At 46.9% G+C, this 21,624-nt stretch overlaps 1 protein-coding gene across 3 annotated transcripts; it reads right to left on the bottom strand.

The window, feature by feature from the left end:
* Positions 1-760: 760 nt before the first annotated feature.
* MTO1 (mitochondrial tRNA translation optimization 1) lies at positions 761-20,359 on the bottom strand. 3 transcript variants are annotated; one of them, XM_040356254.1, is made up of 13 exons: positions 20,256-20,359; positions 16,611-16,809; positions 15,134-15,333; positions 12,839-12,956; positions 11,550-11,839; positions 9,741-9,853; positions 9,462-9,652; positions 7,637-7,767; positions 4,550-4,754; positions 3,577-3,748; positions 2,642-2,760; positions 2,215-2,372; positions 761-1,256 (listed from the first exon to the last, which is right to left on the bottom strand). In XM_040356254.1, the coding sequence occupies exons 1-13, from the start codon at positions 20,256-20,258 to the stop codon at positions 1,104-1,106; spliced, it is 2,052 nt and encodes a 683-aa protein (XP_040212188.1). In that variant the 5' UTR covers positions 20,259-20,359; the 3' UTR covers positions 761-1,103. The 3 variants fall into 3 exon arrangements, with proteins under 3 accessions (XP_040212188.1, XP_040212187.1, XP_040212189.1); XM_040356253.1 differs by having other exon boundaries at positions 20,202-20,343; XM_040356255.1 differs by lacking the exons at positions 16,611-16,809; positions 20,256-20,359 and adding an exon at positions 20,202-20,227.
* Positions 20,360-21,624: the final 1,265 nt, after the last annotated feature.

A 21,624-nucleotide genomic window follows, 5' to 3' on the forward strand; every position in this document is an offset into this window, starting at 1 on the left:
ACCATGGAAATGAATGAGTGGCTGTGGAACCAAGCTGTCCACCATATAGATGTGAATGGACAGCCAATGAGCAAAAATGTCCACCATAAAAGAAAATGGATGGCCACTAAGCCAAGTTGCCCGCCCTAGAAGTAAATTGACGGGCCTCTTTCCCAAGAAGTGAAGGAGTGGCTGTGGAACCAAGCTGTCCACCATGGAAATGAATGAGTGGCTGTGGAACCAAGCTGTCTATCACAGAAGTGAATGAGTGGCTGTGGAATCAAGCTGACCACCATATAGATGTGAATGGACAGCCAATGAGCAAATATGTCCACCATAAAAAAAAATGGATGGCCACTAAGCCAAGTTGCCCACCATAAAAGAAAATCGATGAGCCTCTTTCCCAAGCTGTCCACCATAGAAGTGAACGTATGGCTACTGAGCCAAGCTGCCCACCACAGAATTCGAATAGGTGGCCTCCAGGCTAAGCTATCCAAGGGTACTTGCACTTACCAGGCCCCCCTACCAATCCTGCAATAGTTTTCCCATCACTGACCATCTTTGTTGGCATTTCTCATGTTGACAAACTGTCAAGTGTGTTGAATCCGGTTACAACCTTGACATGGAAAGGAGGAAGCCTGCTCTGCCCCAGTCACTTTTCACTCAAAAGAGCGAGGATTCCATCAATGGGACAAAACACGAAGTACAAACAACCCTTGTTCTGTAGATTTTTATTTTTTAAAAAGGTGGTAGTAACGATTTCATGACAGAAAACACATGATGAACAGAATAATATTTTATTATCAGCCAATAAAATGACAGCTGTTTTCTATTTGTAGTATATTCAACAGTAAACCCTGCCCGCAAGGATATACATAATTCCCGGTAAAGCCGGAGTCTCCTCCCTCCACTTCATTATAGCACAGTCTGTGAAGCCACATGCACTCTCACCAGATGAAATTTATTTTTGTGGGTTTTTATACAAGAACAAGTGGAACTTCAAGTGTGTTTTATATTACAGAAAAGCACTCCCAGTAGTTGGTGCTGCAGCAATAATAATACCCCCACAGCCCCCCCCCCCCCAGTACATGTAACAGTCTGTAGGCCAGTTCTTTGGCTGTGTGCTATAGTTGCTGAACTGCGTTGGTTTCTACGACAGGTCCTCTTTCCACATGTGGCCTTTGTTTATTCACTCGCCGGTTGCCATATTTGACATACCGAAGCAAATTCAATATGGCGGCAGGGGTCATTCCTTGAATGCGAGAAGCTGCTCCGATCTATAAACAGAGTTTAATTGAAAGTGAATGTAAAGCTTTATTTTTTTATTATTTTTTATTAAAGAGTCAACATGTCATACAGTACTCTACACAAGTAAATGCGCAAAAAACTAGAGCAACGGGTATCTCACAGTATTACAACAGTGTAAATCATAAAGCACATGGAAATGCAGAGTCCAAGCTCTAGGGCAGGGATATGCAATTAGCGGACCTCCAGCTGTTGCTGAGTCAGAGGCATGATGGGACTTGTAGTTTTGCAATAGCTGGAGGTCCGCTTATTGCATATCCCTGCGTAGGGGTATGTAAGAGGAAGTCCAGGGGAAGATGATAATACAGAGGTTTCACACCAGGGCTGGACTGGGACAAAAATTTGGCCCTGGACTTCATCCAGACTGGCCCACTTTGACAGGTCTCACCCATGGCGGCTGGACAACTCCCGCTGGGAGTGGGGGGGAGCGCGGGTACCGCCGGCATGCAGCGATTGATTGGGAGCCGTTCTCCCATCGATCACCCCGGGGAAGAGAAAAGCCGCTGGATTACATAGCCGATAACCCGCTAGTTACAAGCTGACTTTACATTGCAGCTCCGTGACTGTATCTGATTGACAGAATGCCAGTCCAATGCTGGGACATGTTCTGTCTATATGATACAGGCACGGGGTCAGGAGGCGGGGCTGTGTGTAACCGCGAACGGAGCTGCAATGTAAAGTTTCTCTTCCCCAGGGTGATTGATGGGAGAACGGCTCCCGATCAATCCCTGCATGCCGGCGGTACCCGCGCCCCCCCCCCCCTCCCACTCCCAGCTCCTCACCAGAAACGATTTTGCACTCGCATTTTGCGAGTAGGCGAGGGGAAAATTTGAGGGCTGAGATACTGTATATATGTGTGTGTTTCTGCACAGCCGGCCCGCACTGTAGCAGTAAAACTACAATGCACAGTCTTCTAGAAGACCAACTTACTGTTTCAGGCCGACTCTTTGTCAGTTTCTCTCGGATTTCAGAGGACAGGGCGGCATCAAGGCTCATATAATCCAAATCTTCTGGCAATGTCAAAGACTCATCCTTCCGAATTTCAGCGATATCCTTCTGCTGGAAAGCGATGTGCACTTCATACATAGCTAAAAAAAATAACCGAAAAAAAAGTTTACTCAAATAAACGATAGACTCCAAACGCCGGCGCGCTCGCCACCCGGTCCGAAGCTCCGTGACCGCGCCCGCGGGACCCGATCGCCGCCGGTGTCCTGCGACACACCCTTTCCCTCTTCTTCAGAAGCCGAAAAACGATGTGAAGCCCACACACGATCATTTTAAATGACGTTTTTAAAAACGTAGTTTTTTTTCATGCCGAAAAACGATCGTGTGTATGCGGCATTAGACTTAAGCTTACCTTCTATCTTCAGCCGCTGAGCTATGTCTGGTCTTTCATTGAATCTTTGCAGAGGTTCAGGAAACACTCTGAAGAGAGTACTAGATTCCACTCCATTGTACCTGAGCACTTCAAGGGCACTAGAGGAAGAGGAAATCAAACAAGGTTAGGAAAAAAAAAATTCCAAAGTCGGTATAATCACACAGATCTGATAACAAGTTCCAAAACGTAAAAACTTAAAGCGGAGCTCCACCCTGAAATTTTTTTTTATAAAAAATCCAAAATGCTGCAAAAAAAAAAAATATATACATATTTTTTTATACATACCAGAAGTGCCTGTTGCTAGGCAGATCTTCCTAATCTGCCACTTCCTAATCTTCCGTCTTCTTTCTTCTCCTCCTCGTGCTGCCTCCTGAGGAATGGGGGAGCAGTGTCTTCTGGGACCTTGTGTGTGTCCCAGGAGACATCGCCCATTCACGTAGCGACGCGCGGCTCCTGCATGCGCAGTAGGGAATCGGGCGGTGAAGCACGATTTGCTAGGATGTGGACATATGTGGACACAGTCTGGGCGTCTCTGCAGTTACAGCGACGGGCTAGAAAGAGATAGATGACGCAGGACCGCCTCCAGACACGAAAATTAGGTGGGCCCCATTGGACTTGCTGCAGCTTCTAATGTACATTGTGAGATGCTGACAGTGTTCATTGAAATCAGAGTAAGCAATGTCAGTACAGGAGAGGAGCCTGTACAGTATAACTGTACAAGACTGGAGGGGAGGCTGGATGTAAAAAAAAAAAAAAAGAAGAAATCTACAGAAAAGGCTCATCTGTACCTACTAGAGAAACCACTGAATTGAACTCCAAAAATATCTCATCAGATCTGGGCATCTCCCCCCTGCCTGACATTTACTAACCAAAGTCCTATATGTGTAGCAAGATCAGGGTTGGGGGGGGGTTACCTGAGCATGCCGACGCGATTGAGGCTGATTTGCGCCTCCGGGACGAGTTGCTGCCATTTTTGTGGTGTCAATTGTATAGAACGTAATACATCCAGGCCCTCCTCCAGGGTTCCTTTGGTCGCTTGTGTCCGATCGTACCGATCCTGAGAAACGCAGCCTGCTTCCTCGTATCCTGAAAGATAGACCACAAAAATATAGTAGGAAGGCTGCCGCTCCAGGTGAGCACACTAGAACAATCAATGTCCACTCAGAAACCAATGGGTGCAGGCAATGCACGGGATATGCAAAAGAGGAAAGATATGGACAGCCGCACTCCAATTTCTTAAAAAGACGTGCCCTTTATTGGGTAAAGGAAAAATGCACTACAGGTATCAGCACACAGTGCTTAGTCATAGCTATATCCAATGCGAAACGCGTCAAGTGTTAAGGCAATAAAAGGGATTTTTATTGGTACTGGTGGGGCATGGAAGGGGGGAGTCTGTGGGAGAGAGGAATAAGGTAAAGTGCGTTTGTATTGGTACTGGTGGGGCACGGAAGGGGGAACCTGTGGGGGAGAGGAATAAGGTAATTAAAGTGCCTTTTTATTGGTACTGGTGGGGCACGGAAGGTATTGGTGGGGCACGGAAGGGGGAACCTGTGGGGGAGAGGAATAAGGTAATTAAAGTGCCTTTTTATTGGTACTGGTGGGGCATGTTAGGTATTGGTGGGGCATGGAAGGTGGGGACCCTGTGGGAGAGAGGGTTAAGGTAATTAAAAAGCTTTTTATTGGTACCCTAGGCAAAAACAAGTATTTAACCCTTGCAGTGCGGGGGCCGCCCAATTGTAAGTGTATTATTCTCATTTCCCCGGAGTTCAGGGGGAAGTCTGTGCCTTGCCATGACAGTTATAAAATCCTGAGCACCAATAGTGGCCACAGACACACGCATATACTTTGATGTAACTATGAATAATTACAAACATTCCAGGCCCTCACCTCTAAGGGTAAGACGCGTGTCGGCGTTGTCCGGTCGCAGAGACATGCGGAACTCTGCTCTGCTGGTGAACATGCGGTACGGCTCCCGGGTTCCTTGTGTGGTCAAGTCATCGATGAGGACACCAATGTATCCTTCTGTGCGGCTAACCGTGAACGCCGGCTGACCTTTCACCTTGAGAGCGGCGTTTATTCCAGCGATGATCCCCTGGCAAAGCAAACACGACATCCAATCACAACAAAAAGGAAACGATTTAGAACAGTCCAGCGCGGGAGTTAAACATACCTAATGCCATTCATCCCAACTACACAACAATTTCACTGGCTGGATAGCAATGATGACCTGATGAGAACCGAGTCCTAGCATAACAACAACAGAAGTTGCATAAGCCTGTAATTATTGGGGGAATCTGCACATCCCATAACAGGGAGCCTTTGTTCAGTACTGTCCCTAGTGTCATGTTAGAGGAATTGCAGCACAGACATACAAAGCAATGAATAAAGCAATTACCCCATCAGGTATAGGCAACCTCGGCACTCCAGCTGTGGTGAAACTACAAATCCCATCATGCCTCTGCCTCCAGGAGCCATGCCTGTGATTGTCAGGGTCTTGCAATGTCTCATGGGACTTGTAGTTTCACCACAGCTAGAGGGCCGAGGTTGCCTACCCCTGCAGGTGAAGTGACCCTTTATTGGAACTCGGAGATCAGCCATATATACAAATATCTTCATGTAAGAAAAGTGTTTCCCAGGTTCTTCCTTTTAGCTGTAAACCTGCACCAGACATGCAACTTTCTGTTCTAGATTTAAAGCTGAAGTTTATTCTGTTTATATTTTGCATTCCCTGTTTCAAACCCTTACCCACACCACCACTATGCTAATGACATCTTTAAATGAAACCTTTCATTACATACCTTATTTTAAACCCAGAGATGTCATCACTGGGTCTCTATGTAATGCAGGTGTTCTGTCAGATTAGGCAACCCATCAAAACCTGTAACGGAAGTGACGTTACGTCACGGCCATCTTGGTACACCCCGTGCTCGCCCACGCTAAGCCTGCAGTCTGAAGTCGCAAAACAGACATATTTTTACACCCACCGAAATCTTGCATTTCACACTTATTTTTACCAGTAAACTGAGCTTATATCGTGAAATACAGTATTTAGAAGCCCCTGACACTGTTTTGATGTTACATTTTCAAAGCAGCTGTGTTCTGTCACATTAGCTTCCAGCTGCTTTTAAAATTTAACATCAAAACGGTGTCAGGGGCTTCTAAAGACTGTATTTCATGATATAAGCTCAGTTTACTGGTAAAAATAAGTGTGAAATGCAAGATTTCGTTGGGTGTAAAAAGATGTCTTCCCAGCAACTTCAGACTGCAGGCTTAGCGTGGGCGAGTGCGGGGTGTACCAAGATGGCTGTGACGGAAGGTCGCAAAATCTGATTGGTCACCTAATCTGACGGAACAGGGGCAGTAAGTGGTGGGAGGGGCCAAATGGGTGCTGTACATAGCTTGCTGAAAACATCACAGCCCCCTGCTCAGTACTCTCCTCTAACGAGCCCCCGGGTCCTGTCATAAGCAGTTTTCTGGCTCTTGGGAAAAGTTATGCTCAATGGCACAGATTCACAGAGTGTGGGCGCACGTTACGCCGCGTAGGGGAAACGCTGTATGCCACGCCGGCGTAGCGCGGAGAAACAGGCATTGAACTCAGCAAGCCAGTGCTCCCAACGCTGCGCCATCAGGGCGTAGGATTTCGAAGGCGTAGGCCGGCGTAGGTGGAAGTGGGCGTGACCCATGCAAATGAGGCGTGATCCCCATGCAAATGATGGGCCGAGCGCCAGACAGATACGTATTACGAACTGCGCATGCGCCGTGACGTGGACGCATTCCCCTGCGCCTGCTCACAACCACGTCGGAACAACTGCCTAAACTACGCCGGATCACTTTGTACGGCGTGAACGTAACCTACGCCCAGCCAGACACACGTCCAACGTAAAATACGCCGGCTTGTGTTCCCTGGTGCAGACCTGTGCATGTCTGCTGCTGAGTTGCACCTCCTTTATGGGGAATAACTTTACGCCGGACGTACAACTTACGCACACCTCGCGTAGCCTGCGTCGGGCGCACACAGGTTTGTGAATCGCCGTATTTCCCTCATTTGCATGTTTAAATGGCTAATCAATGGGAGCGGCACCATGCACCCAGCCTAAATGTGCGCCCACCCTACGCCGGCGTAAGCAAGATACGTCGGCGGGGTGTAGCCTGGCTTTAGGCACATATTAGTTTGTGGATCTGGCGCACAGATACGACGGCGCACATTTGCACTTACGTCGGCGTAACTTGTTATACGTCGGCGTAAGTGCTTTGTGAATCTGGGCCAATGTGTCTATGCAAGGTAGATTATGGCGCTGGGAGGGGCTTCCTGAAACAGCGGACCACCCTAGGTCACGCCCACTTATGATGTTGAGCCTCCATGATTGAAAAAAACTAAAAGCCAATGAATAAAAGGAATGGGGCAGGGACAGAGAGGCTGGTGACACTGGTTGCCCTCCCGCCAGGAAATGAAAACGGCTCTGACTTGCTGCAGCTTCTAATGCACATTATGAGAAGCTCACAGTGTGCAGTGAAAGCAGAGTAAGCTGTTTGAGTCCAGGAGAGGAGCCGGTACAATTGTGCAAGACCGAAGGGAAGAATGGAGGTCACATTTAAATGACAGGTGCTGATTTTCCACTGTTCAGCAGAAATGCAAAAAAAAAAATCTCCACCATCTAGCTTTGCATGGGACACATTCAATTGCTTGCCCAGTTTTCTACCTTTTTTATGCTTAGTATACCATTTATGTTATTACCGGAAATACAGGGAGACTGATCTGGTGGCGTACTAGAAGAAATCGTTCGTACATTATTACTAGTATGTTGCCATCTAGTGGTGGAAACACACATTACATGTTGGCTTTTATTACAATTTTGTATACTGTATCTTGGAGAAATATTCACGATTACACTTACGCTAAACACTGTATCTGTCGGGCATTTTATTTTGTCAAGTTGTTTTCAGAATAATAAAACGGATGCATCTCTTGGGTACCTGAGCTGCAGCCTCCTCATATCCTGTGGTGCCGTTGATCTGTCCAGCCAGGAAGAGTCCCTGTACTAGATATGACTCCAGTGAGGATCGGAGCTGTCTGGGGTCCATGAAGTCATACTGCACACCGTACCCTGCAAATACAATACAGCGCTTACAGGATGAGAGAACAAGGGCTTGGTGGGCAATAACAGGACTTACAGCCAGGGCTGCTATTAGAATTCATGGGGCCCCATACAGCCTACCCAACAGGGCCCCCTTTCCCCTGCTGAAAGTGACTGAGGTCATTGATTTATCAGTCCCTATCTCTGTATCCTAAGCTGCACAGATGAATAGGAAGCTCTCCGAGGCTTCCTGCCCATTCACAAACTGAAGCATAGTAAACGGTTTACTTTCCTTTAGCGATGAATGGACACAACAGTGAGCGATTGGTACCAATCACTCACTGTTTTCATTAAATAAAGAAAGGGGCCAGTAAATGACATATTTACTAGCCCTTTCCCCAGCTCTCCATCCTTGTCCAGAGATGAAGGAAGCTGGCAGCACTGTGGGGGGAAAGATTTATCCAAGCAGATGGAAGGGGCGCATGTGCTAGAACCAGGAGCCCTTCCTCCTTACGTTGAACGCGGTGACGTCACTGCACGCCGTCCCATACGCGTTTCGTCATAAGTCTGACGTTTCCATTGAAAACGTCAGACTTATGACGAAACGCGTCTGTGCCCGCCTGCATTTGTTTGTACATGCCTACTTTTCATGGATGTCTGTGAGTAGGATTTTATCTTTATTAAACCTGATTTTTAAACGTTATCACGCTATGGTCCGGTTTCCTTTTATTGTGGTTTGACCCACGGATTGGTCGTCTGACACGCATCTGAGTCTCCATACTCTGAGGATAACCCCACTGTGGTTCCGTTCACCCTGGTTTCAGCTGTTGGATCATTATACACTGCTGTTGTTTATCTGCAATCTGGTAAGCTGCCCTCCATGTGGTGGTGGTTTCCACGGATGTCAAGTGCACCTGGGTGTTGCTCGTCCTGATCTCCAATATCTGAGGCGTTTGTCCATCATTCAACCTCTATTTGGACTTTTGTTCATTTTGTTATATTTATACCTGCCTTGTTTGCCGAGTATATGTATTAGTTGGCGCAGTTTTCTTTTTTCTATTTGTGTTTGTATCACGTGATTGCAGCCTTCTGGTTTTTACACCTGACTATTAATTTTTCCGGTTAGCGGATTTTTTTTTATAACTCTGGTACTATTGTTTGCTCTTTTACTTATGTAACACTTCCAATAAATATTACCGTATTTAATCGGCGTATACCGCGCACTTTTTTGCCCTGAAATTCAGGGCAAAATCGTGGGTGCACGATATACGCCGATACCCGCGCCGAGTTTGAACTACTGCGCCAGCATATACCGAGCGCAGTACACTCGTGTATAGTCGGGCAGGCTCGGCTCCACTCGCAGTCACGTCCTGGACGTACAGGACGCACAGGACGTGACCGCGAGAGGAGACGAGCCTGCCCGACTATACACGAGTGTACTGCGCTCGGTATATGCCGGCGCAGTAGTTGAAACTCAGCGCGGGAAGCGGAGATCGAGCGGGGAGGACACCACAGAAGGACGCCGGACCTGACGAGGACACCACCGAAGCCGCGCAAGACACCAAAACTAAGTACTAAAATCTTTTTTTTCACAGGAATGCGGGTCCACTTTAGGAGTGCGCACTATACGCCGGAGCGCACAATACCCCGATAAATACGGTATAAAAATTAAGATAAAATGAGAAACTTTGGTTGAATCAAGGGCTCCAACCACATCCACTGACCTGGGCGAAGCATGCGAACATTCTCCAGGCCTGGAATCTCCCTCAGAAGCCTTTCCTGGGCCTCGGCCGGCATGGTCACAGATAGTCCCTGAGGATAGATGACCTCTGAATCCGCCCCCTCTGGCTCCAGCCACACCTGATGCCTCCTACCTGGAAACCGCAAGATCTTTGACTCAATGGAAGGGCAATACCTAGAAGAGGGCAGACCTAAAAAAAATCAGCCAATAGTCGCAAAGATACACACTAGGGTCATGTGATAAGTACAGGCCAGACTTCTACCTGGGGCCCATGCTTGTCTCCTTGACATGACTATTCAGGTGTAAGTTCTCTCGAATGATCTGCTCCACTGCAGGAGTTGTGAAGGTGAGATGACACGGAACTTGATCTTCAGGCTAGAGAGAACAAGTTACAATAATGAGACTCATCCAGCGGGCTCAGCAAGTCATGAAAGACCCCAGATAAATACAAAAAAACAACAACAACAACAGTGTATAAGTCAGAGACAAGTGGAGGTGTTGGGTGTGTCCTCTGTTAGATACGGCACCTCATCCCTTAAATTGGTACAGGATACAGGGGATGGAGGGGATTATTACGGTGCCTAGCAAAAAAAATGTTTACTACACAAGAGAAAAAAAGAAACAATATATAAAAGAAGACAATATTTTATTATATGTCGGACATGCAATTAAACAGATGGAATTCCTATGAAGTATACATTAGCATTGAGGTATAGCACAATTTCCCGACATGTTTCGCCAAGTCGTTGGCGTCTTCAGGGGTGTGATATACAGTATACAAAGAAATCTATAAAAGATATATACAAAGTTATAAATAACAATGATAACACAATAGAAAAACACTAGAAGTTCCCAGAAAAACAGCTCCCAGAGGAAAAGAATGGCATCACAAATACACCAAACACAAACTGCCAGCCCACATGGGCTGGCAGTTTGTGTTTGGTGTATTTGTGATGCCATTCTTTTCCTCTGGGAGCTGTTTTTCTGGGAACTTCTAGGCCCGGATTCACAAAGCACTTATGCCGATGTATCTCGAGATACGCCGCGTAAGTGTAAATATGCGCCGTCGTATCTCTGCGGCGTGCCCACAAAACTAGATACGCCTGAAAATAGGCTTCCTACGAGCGACGTAACTTGCCTACGTCGTCGTATCATGGGCGCATATTTACGCCGGGCGCATTTGCCGCTCCCATAGATTTTCTATGCACATATGCAAATGAGGGAGATACGCCGATTCACAAACATAGTTGCGCCTGGCGCATAATATACGCGGTTTGCGTAAGTCGTACGTCCGGCGTAAAGTTATTCCCCTTATAGGAGGCGCAACTCATGCAAAGGTATGGACCAGGGAACACAAGCCGTCGTATCTTTTGTCGTTTACGTTGTACGTGAATATGACTAGGCGTAGGTTACGTTCACGTCGTAGGCAGTGATCCGGCGTATCTTAGGCAGTTGTTCCGACGTGATTCTGAGCATGCTGGGATGCGGCCACGGGACGGCACATGCGCCGTTCATTTTAAGTACTTCTATGGCGCTTGGCCCATCATTTGCATGGGGTCACGCCTCATTAGCATGGCTCACGCCCACTTCCGCTTACGCCGAGGAAACCCAGCGTATCTTTAAGAGTGAGTGGGAGCAAGTGCTTTGTGAATCCAGTGCTTGCCTCTGTGCGTTGCGCCGGCGTAAGCGTAAAAGATACGCTACGGCGGCATAAATATGCGCCGATGTATGTGAATCCGGGCCCTAGTGTTTTTCTATTGTGTTATCATTGTTATTTATAACTTTGTATATATCTTTTATAGATTTCTTTGTATACTGTATATCACACCCCTGAAGAAGCCAACGACTTGGCGAAACATGTCGGGAAATTGTGCTATACCTCAATGCTAATGTATACTTCATAGGAATTCCATCTGTTTAATTGCATGTCCGACATATAATAAAATATTGTCTTCTTTTATATATTGTTTCTTTTTTTCTCTTGTGTAGTGTATAAGTCACTCAACCAGATTTTACCTATAACAAATATAACTCTTGAGTGGGCCAAGAATTTAGGTCTCTAGTGTCTCACCTTGATCCAGACGCTGTCATTCATGAAGCTGAATGGTACAGGTGGGTTATCCGCATCATGTCTTGCCAGGACGCTGAAGTCTACCGATTCCTTTAGGATGCGAGGTGGGGTTCCAGTCTTCAGCCGACCGATGGTAAAACCCAGGCGTTCCAGAGTATGAGCAAGACCAACCGCAGGCTCCTCTCCCCAGCGGCCGGCGGGAATATGTTCCAGGCCAATCCTCACTGTTCCTCTAAGGAAGGTGCCATTTGTCAACACCACGCTGCTCGCCAATATTCTGCTTCCATCAGCTGGAGAGACGAAGCACGGAGTGAGGTTTATTAACGCTTTTTAAAGCTTATGGGTACTTCTGTAAGAAATCCTGTTTTCTACACCTTTTCTCTAAGTAAAAATGCTATGTCCTATTCTCCTACTCCAGTGTTCTGTGCTGGCAGAGCTGAGTAGTAGTCACACCCCCTCAGCACAAGTGTCCCCTTACAGACTTCTTTTGTAGAGGAAGAGAGGGTGGCAGCATGTCTTAACTACTGAGCTACTGAGTCCTGATTAGTGGAGATTTAGAAGGTGCTTCTGTATGAATGGAACCTCTGGGTATCCTGGTTCTTTGGGCAACCATCTAAATCAGTGGTCATCAACTCCTGTCCTCAGGGCCCACTAACAGGCCAGGTTTGCAAGATAACTGAAATACATCACAGGTGATATCATTTGCTGCTCAGTGATTGCAGTATTCTACTCTGCATCTCCCCAAGGTAATACCGTATTTATCGGCGTATACCGCGCACTTTTTTCCCCTTAAAATAAGGGGAAAATCGTGGGTGCTCGATATACGCCGAAACCCGCGCTCAGTTTGAATGCCTGCGCCGACGTTTACCGAGTGCAGTACACTCGACTACATTCGGCCAGGCTCGGCTTCGCTCATGCTCACGCATAAACGTCACAAAGCGTGAGCACGAGCGAAGCCGAGTCTGGCCGAATGTAGCCGAGTATATTTGTATTTGCGCTGCGATCTTTCGAATGCACCTTTTTTGGAAAAAGTAATAAAAAAACAGTAAAGTTAGCCCAATTTTTTTGTATAATGTGAAAGATGATGTTACACCGAGTAAATAGATACCCAACATGTCATGCATGGGGGGGAGACAAGAAGAGTTTTCACAAAAAAAAGGGTCAATAAAAAAATAAAAAAATTCCCATTTCAACAGCGGAATGAAGTTTAGGGTGCAGTAGCGGAAAGATGAGAAAGAGGGTGAAGATCCGCCTTTATGGTGGATGTCATGCTGAATAATGTTTCTTACCTAGAATGACTCCACTGACTTGACACTTTCCAGAACGAGAAGGATCTGGTGGATCCAAAATCAAATCTTCTACAGATCCTTCTCTCACGGTGAGGCCAGGAGTGTTCAGAATCTCTTTCTGGAAAAAAAAAAAAACAGAAAGTGTTGCAAGTTTTAATGAAACAGTTGGATAAATCTACACAAAAGTTGAAAGAAAATAAAAAAAGATTTAAAAAGCCTTGTCCAGTAATCGCACATATCAATTTTTTATTTAAAGTCATAAAGCTGGGTAATTCAAATGCACACATAATGTGTTGCAAGGCCATGGTTGGTAAGTTGATTGCAAGGCCATGGTTGGTAAGTCGGTCGCAAGGCCATGGACAAAGATGCATACATGTACATACTGCAGCCCTTGGTCCAAGATTAGTGCTGGCCATACACTATGCTTGCACCGATACCACTTTAAGAACAAGTACTGATACTTTTTTCCCCCCCAAGTACTCACCAATCCATTTTTTTTTAATGTCATGTGACAGTGGCACTAAAATTCAGCCAGCACTGATGGGCACTGATGATGCGTGGACTCAGTCGTTTTATTTTATTTTTTTCGTTTTTTTCATATTTTTTTTTTTACAATTTTATTATTATTATTATTATTTTTTTTACAATGCTTTCTTTTGGGTGTGAGAGTGGAAGGTGTCAGTGTTTTTTTTATTTTTACAGTTTTAACTTTTTAAATATTTATTACAAATCTTTATTTATTCTTTTATTATTATTTTTTTATCAGCCCTGTTGGGGGGGGAAGGAGGCTTTGTGAGATATCAGGGGTCTAAACAGATCTCTGACATCTCCCCTTTGAGTCAGGGAAAAGGGACTGAGGACACAGATTCCCCAGTCCTTTTCTCTGCAGCCTCAGCTGCACTGATGATGAAACGCAGGTTACGATGCTCAGTTATGAATGGACAGTCAGTGTTCACTGACTCTGTGCATTCAGAAAAGGAAGGAGTCGGTAAATTACATATTTATCGGCTCCTTCCTCTGCTCTCCATCCTGACAAATCCAGGATGAGGGGGGAGCGGAGGGGAGCCAAAGGTGGACAAAAATAGTGAAGGAGCACAGAGGGGGACCGAAGGAGGAAACAGGGGACAGTCGGCATAATCGTTGTGGGAAGTTACAGGCACTGATCTCCCTGTATAGATTTCAATAAAGCAGCTGAAAGCCACAGGAGGGAGAGGAGGAGAAGCGGCTGTCAGCTGCTTTACTGAAATCTATACAGGGAGATCGGTGCCTGTAACTGCCCCAACGATCACCTCTGACAGCCCAGGTATTAGAGCTGCACGATTAATCGCGGTGAGAATCGCGATCTCGATTCACCCCCCCCACGATCTCCAGGCTGGATGACCCCGCGATTTTCTTCTCTCACCGCCCGTTCCACGCAACCAGCGTGGAACGCAAATGGCGCCGATATCGGAACCGACGTCAGCAGCCTGCGTCGCTGGATGGATGCCTGGGCTTTTCTCACAGTTCTGTACAACTGCGCCATGCGCCACCCAGTGGTTGCCAGCGGTACTGCTTCTGATGTATTAATTTCTTTCTCACAGTTCTGTACAACTGTGTGTATCCATGCGCCACCCAATGGTTGCCGGCGGTACTGCTTCTGATGTATAAAAAACAGACCAGTGATATGTCTATAATGTTAAAGACCATATAACTCCTATGAAAAAAAGCAGAATCAAAGCTTGATTCTGCTTTTTTCATAGGAGTTATATGGTCTTTAACATTATAGACATATCACAGGTCTGTTTTTTAAATATTCATATTTTCAGATAAATGACAGGTTTATTTATTTATTTGGGGGGGGGGGGTTCTGGCATTCGGTTTTTGATAATCGTGATCTTTAGTCTAAGCAAAAGAATCGCGATTTTCTCATTTTGACCAGAATCGTGCAGCTCTACCAGGTATCAGATTAGGCATCTGAGCATTTGCACGAGTACAAGCACTGATAGTAGTATCGGTGTCAGTGCAACATTACCATACACGTAAAGAATATTCGCATGGAAATTCTTTGTACAATCGATGAATGGACGAAAGTTGTTTTAAAATTTCACTTGCTTTTAACATTCAATTGTAAAACGAGTGTAGTTTCTGAACGAAAACCACATACACTGTCTGAAAATTAATTTGATCGAGAAAAGTTTCCTGTTCTTCCCCTTTGAATTTTCCCATCGTTGTGGTCAGAACTCCCTTTGCCCAGCACAATTACAGCACCTTGTTATGGTTTGTGGACTGGGTAGGTGAAAGCAGATGACATTATACCTGCATGTTCTGTCTGTAGATCTTCCTGTCGATCTGTGCTCGCAGTCCCCACACTGCTGGACCTTTGGCACGGTTTAAGACCTTGTAGTGGATTCCTGATTTATCGCAGATCCTCCCACAGACTCCATCCAGGGCGTCCACTTCCCGCATTAGGTGACCCTTACCGATTCCACCAAACGATGGATTACAGGACATCTGACCTAAACGGGTAGAAATAAATAAACTATTATAAGAAACAGAGCATTTCATATATTGACCTTGACTGAGCGCTTCGTATAAGAACGTTTCAATTGCTAGCCTCCTTCAGAAGATGTCAGTTTCCTGGTTACAATGTGGAAACCTTTGAATTAAAGCCAATACCTCCCAACTCACCTGCTCCTACACATTCACAATTTAAAGCGGTTGTAAACCACGTCTGTTTAAAAAAAAAAAAGTGCTAGCATGCATTGCATACTAGCACATTATGAAATACTCACCTTGGAACAAAGCCCTCCATCGCTGTGCTGTCACCACTGAGAGGGCTGACATATTTCCACGGTTCTCTTGTGTGTTCATGCGCTTCGGCTTTGCAATTGGCCGGAGCCACGATGACTTCAAGAAAAAGAGACCGCTGCTCCAGGCAAATGCAATGAGTACTCAATGTCCTCCTCAAAGACCGTGGGTGCTGGCAATGCACAAGGCAAAAATCAATGAAAATAATTCATGGACAGCCGCACACCAAAATAAACCTAAAAAGGTAGCCTTTATTGGTGTAAAAAGGATAAAAAGCACAGCAAGCAGTGGGGTAAAAAACTGACGCGTTTCGCACAATCAGTACTTAGTCATAGCCTTTAGCTATGACTAAGCACTGATTGTTTGTGCGAAACGCATCAGAATTTTTACCCCCACTGCTTGCTGTGCTGTGCTTTGTAGTGCTTTTTATCCTTTTTACACCAATAAAGGCTACCTTTTTAGGTTTATTTTGGTGTGCGGCTGTCCATGAATTATTTTCATTGACGATGACTTCAAGCCTGTGCATGAGCGCAGGAGCCCTCGATTCTGTCATGAAGTTCTGAAGGTCCAGCATGGTATGCCGGACCTTCAGAGCGCATGCGCCAGTGACGTAACTGGCTGCATTCAGGGTGAATTTCTCCTAAACAGTGAAGGTTTAGGATATTTAAATTTTCCATGCATGTAAAAATCACCAAGTTGGCTTTACTACTGCTTTAAAAAAAAGAGTCATGTTAACCGACCTGAATCCACTATCATGTGATTCTTCATTGCCTCTATTTGGTAGGTAAAATGGTTGTAAAAGCATTCTCTGCATAGAGGTAGAAAACCTTCTGTGTTCAGCTCCCCCCAGCCCCCACCTGATACTTACCTGAGTCCTATCTCCATCCAGCGCTGTGCTGGAGAGCAGCAACATATCCATAGTTCAGGTATGTAGGCTGTGCAGGGATCATATTAGGAACACAACTGAAGCGCCCCCCATCCTTACCTATGGTTTCCACCTTGTGTGTGATAAGCAGTGTTTTGGCACCGGTCCGTGCCGCCGATGCAGCCGCCTCTGTACCCGCATGACCTCCACCAACCACCACCACATTGTAGCGCTGGACGCTCTCCTCGTTAATGGTGGAAGATACTGTGCGTCTGAGAAGCCGGGGAATGGAATATCGGACTCCACGAGAGAGGATCCACTGCAGGAAAAAAGCAACAGTCACTTCTCTGATCAGTGCACACAAGTAAAACACACCCTATCACCAAATGATTCCTCAAGCCCATCCTAACCATGGTACCCCCTTATGGCTGAACATGTTGCCCCAAGCAAATGGGCTTAGAGGATTGACAAAGATGTGACAGTCAAAGAAAAGAGAAGACAGGAGAAAAAAAAGCGAGGATAGATAAAGCTGCTTTTCCCCAGCTATGAAGAACCTAGAAACATCAAGGATTCGGGTTTCTGCTGACACTTCTTCCCAGCTGCTTTGGTCCAGAGAAGAAGCGAATGCAACCATGATTGGCTGTCACATGATCGGAAGGCTGTTTGCGATCGGGAGCTTTTCGTTACGCGCCGGGAGTGAGTAGGGCGCATTCGCTTCCGCTTATAAGGACGAGCTCAGGCATGTCTGCAACCCGCACATGCAGAGCCTGCCAGGCAGCCAAGGATTGGGGAAATGTCTGCGATTAGCGCTGTGCAGTGCCAACTTCCTGGCAGGCTCTGCAAGTGCAGGTTGCGAACACGCCGGAGCTCATGCTTATCCACTTATTTGCCTCCTCCAATGCCACATTTGGCACCTTTCGGGGGAAGCAGGTACCTGGTTTTGACAGGTACCCGATCCCACTTCTGGCTGACGTTACTTCAGCGAACTCATCAGAAAGTCCGGCCCCCCTCTCCTCCTACCCCCACCGCTGGGTCATTAAGGGTGTCAAAATCAGGTACCCTCTCTCACTTCCTTTTTGACGTTACTGCAGCAAACTCATCCAGAAGTTCGGCCCCCCTCCTCCTACCCCCACCGCTGGGTCATTCGGGTTGTTATAACCAGGTACCCGCTCCCACTTCTGGCCCGACGTTACTGCAGCAAACTCATATGGAAGTTCGGCCCCCCTCCTCCTACCCCCACCACTGGATCATTCGGGTTGTTATAACCAGGTACCCGCTCCCACTTCTGGCCTGACGTTACTGCAGCAAACTCATCCAGAAGTTCGGCCCCCCTCCTCCTACCCCCACCGCTGGGTCATTCGGGTTGTTATAACCAGGTACCCGCTCCCACTTCTGGCCCAACGTTACTGCAGCAAACTCATCCAGAAGTTCGGCCCCCCCACCGCTGGGTCATTCAGGTTGTTATAACCAGGTACCCGCTCCCACTTCTGGCCCGACGTTACTGCAGCAAACTCGTCTGGAAGTTCTCCCCCCTCCTCCTACCGCCAGCCGCTGGTTCATTCACAATGCGCAGCAGGGAACTGGCTGTGAATCCACAATGACAGTGGCAGCACCCGAGAGGCGATTAAAAAATTGGCTCAGGTGAAGACACCGCTGGATTTATGGACAGGTAAGCGCCCCAATATTAAAAGTCTGCAGCTACCGTATTTGTAGCTGCTGCCTTCATTTTTTTCTGAAGGAGCCTTTAAGTATATAATTCATGATTATTTTGTAGATTTAGTATAATAACAGTGCGTCTTCTGTTATCAATATAGACCCAGATTCACAAAGCACTTGCGCCAACATAGAACAAGATATGCCGACATAAGTGCGCCGTCGTATCTGTGCGCCGTACCCACAAACTAAGATGCGCCTAAAAACAGGCTTAATCCCGCTGACGTAACTTGCCGGCGTAGGGTGGGCGCACATTTAGGCTGGATGCATGGTGGCGCTCCCATTGATCAGCCATTCAAATATGCAAATGAGGAAAATACGGCGATTCACGAAAGTACGTGCGCCCGACGCAGGCTACGCAATGTGCGCGTAAGTTGTATGTCCGGCGTAAAGTTAAGCCCCATAAAGGAGGTGCAACCCAGCAGCTGACATGCAAAGGTCTGCACCAAGGAACACAAGCCAGCGTATTTTACGTTGGACGTGAGTCTGGCTGGGGGCGTAGGATACGTTCATGGCGTAGGCAGTGATCCGGCGTATCTTAGGCAGCTGTTCCGACGTGGTTGTGAGCATGTCCACGGCACGACGGATGCGCAATTCGTTAAACGTACTTGTCTGGTGCTCGGACCATCATTTGCATGGGGTCACGCCTCATTGCATGGGTTTGCATGGGTTAAGCCCACTCCCACTTCCTGCGCCTTTAAAACCTACGCCACGCCGACGCATCGTGGGTAGCACTGGCTTCCTGAATTCCATGCATGCTTCTCTGCGCTGCGTCGGCGTGGCTTACATTGGTTTGCGCTACGGCGGCGTAATGTGCGCTCTCTGTGGATCTGGGCCATATTGTTTATTAAGGATGAGCTCCGGCGTGTTCGCATAGAACACGTGCGGAGCCCGCCAGGAAGTCGGCACCCACGCTGCGCTAATCACAGCCAGGCAGACATTTCCCGATGCTCGGCTGCAGAGATCCGGAAATGTCTGCCTGGCTGTGATTAGCGCAGCGCGGGTGCTGACTTCCTGGCGGGCTCCGCACGTGTTCTATGCGAACACGCCGGAGCTCATCCTTATTGTTTATGCATAGAGGGTTTGCACTATGGAGCTGCAGCTTGGAATGCACATTATTGTATTGTGCCAGTGCATATATATATATATATATATATATATATATTACTATAATAATACACGATTACAACGTAAACTGTTGGCGCTATATAAATCGTGTGTTATTATAATAATATATAACTCAGCTCTACTTTAACGCTAAACTGCTGAACTGTAAAGACTTTTAAAGCACCTCCTATAGAAAGTTTAGGGTCATTTGTCATCATTTCATGGGCGTTTACAATATAAAGCTTGGCATGTTGGGTATCTATTTACTCAGAACAACCTCATCCTTCGTATTCTAGAACAGTGTTTCTCAACTCCAGTCCTCGGGGCGCACCAACAGGTCATGTTTTCAGGATTTCCCTCAGATGAAATGGCTGTGGTAATTACTAAGGCAGTGAAACTGATTAAATCACCTGTGCAAAATAATGGAAAGACTGAAAACATGACCTGTTGGGGCGCCTTGAGGACTGGAGTTGAGAAACACTGTTCTAGAAAACATTGGGTAATATATTGTGTTGGTTTGCAATAATATGAATGTTTATGTTTTTATTATGAACATTTGCACTTCAGAGGCCAATGCAGTACGTATTGCATGATGAAAATGTTGCTCTGGCAGCAAAAGGGTTAAAAAAAAGGGGAAAAAAAGTAAACACTGCGATGTAACTACACATCACACCTCCCCTAATATATCTTCAGTAGAAGGTGTCCCCTTCCATGTCAGAGAGTTGTCAGGTATGTTATTGTTGTCACTGATCATCCCACAATACAAGGATCCCTTCATATTTTCATTGTAGACCCAAAACCTCTCTGCTGTTCCCTACAATGATTCCCCCAGGTGTCACCTTCCTTGTGTTCCCCCCACACAGCTCTGTCACCCTGAATTCCCATCCTTACCTTCCCCCCTTGCTCTGCTATGGACGTCGCCATCTTGCTGACCTCATGACTTACCATAGAGGTGACAGGGAGAGAAGGGAAGAGTTGCTCTCTGTGGCCCTCTGCTGGTCTCAAGGAATGCTGCTGTTCATTCTCTCTGGATCCCTGCCTCTAGGTTGGCTGCTTTCATGTGAAGCTGTACAGAAGAAAACACCACTATGGGGGTCAGATTTGTAAGAGAATTCTACGACTCCGAACTCCAAATTGGAAGTTCCGATTGTGGATTCATGTTTACAGTCTAGATCAGGGTCCTGGATTCAAATATGAGGAGGTCCAGCAGGAAAGTCAGTATGTAGGCATTTAAAAAATAAGCAAAATACAATTTCCGTAGCATTTCATTGTGCCCTCTTACATTGGGTGTTCACATCAGAGTCCCCTCTTATTTTGTGTCCTCGTCACAGTGTCCTCTTTCATCTGTTGTCCCCATCGGAGACAGAACCCCTGTACATCGGGGTACCCAAAGCAGTACCACCTTATATCAGGTGTCCCCATCACAGTGCTCCCTCCCTGAGATGTCCCCATTACATTTCCGCTTTACACCATGTGTCCTCATCAGGGCGCCCCTTACATCGGGTTCCCATCAGAGTGCCCCTTACATCACGTGTCCCCGTCAGAGCGCTCCTTACATCATGTGCCCCCATCAGGGCGTTCCTTACATCATGTGCCCCCATCAGAGTGCCCCTTACATCACGTGTCCCCGTCAGAGCGCTCCTTACATCATGTGCCCCCATCAGGGCGTTCCTTACATCATGTGCCCCCATCAGGGCGTTCCTTACATCATGTGTCCCCATCAGAGCGCCCCTTACATCAGTGTGTCCCCATCAGAGCGCTCCTTACATCATGTGTCCCCATCAGAGAGCCCTTTACATCACGTGTCCCCATCAGAGCGCCTCTTACATCATGTGTTCCCATCAGAGCGCCTCTTACATCATGTGTCCCCATCAGAGCGCCCCTTACATCAGTGTGTCCCCATCAGAGCGCCCCTTACATCAGTGTGTCCCCATCAGAGCGCCCCTTACATCAGTGTGTCCCCATCAGAGCGCCCCTTACATCATGTGTCCCCATCAGAGCGCCCCTTACATCAGTGTGTCCCCATCAGAGCGCCTCTTACATCATGTGTCCCCATCAGAGCGCCTCTTACATCATGTGTCCCCATCAAAGCGCCCCTTACATCAGTGTGTCCTCATCAGAGCGCCCCTTACATCGGGTTCCCATCAGAGTGCCCCTTACATCATGTGTCCCCATCAGAGCGCCCCTTACATCATGTGTCCCCATCAGAGCGCCCCTTACATCATGTGTCCTCATCAGAGCGCCCCTTACATCATGTGTCCGCATCAGAGCGCCTCTTACATCATGTGTCCCCATCAGAGCGCCTCTTACATCA

This window comes from Rana temporaria, chromosome 6 (genome assembly GCF_905171775.1).
Source record: "Rana temporaria chromosome 6, aRanTem1.1, whole genome shotgun sequence".
Taxonomy (NCBI): Eukaryota; Metazoa; Chordata; class Amphibia; order Anura; family Ranidae; genus Rana; species Rana temporaria.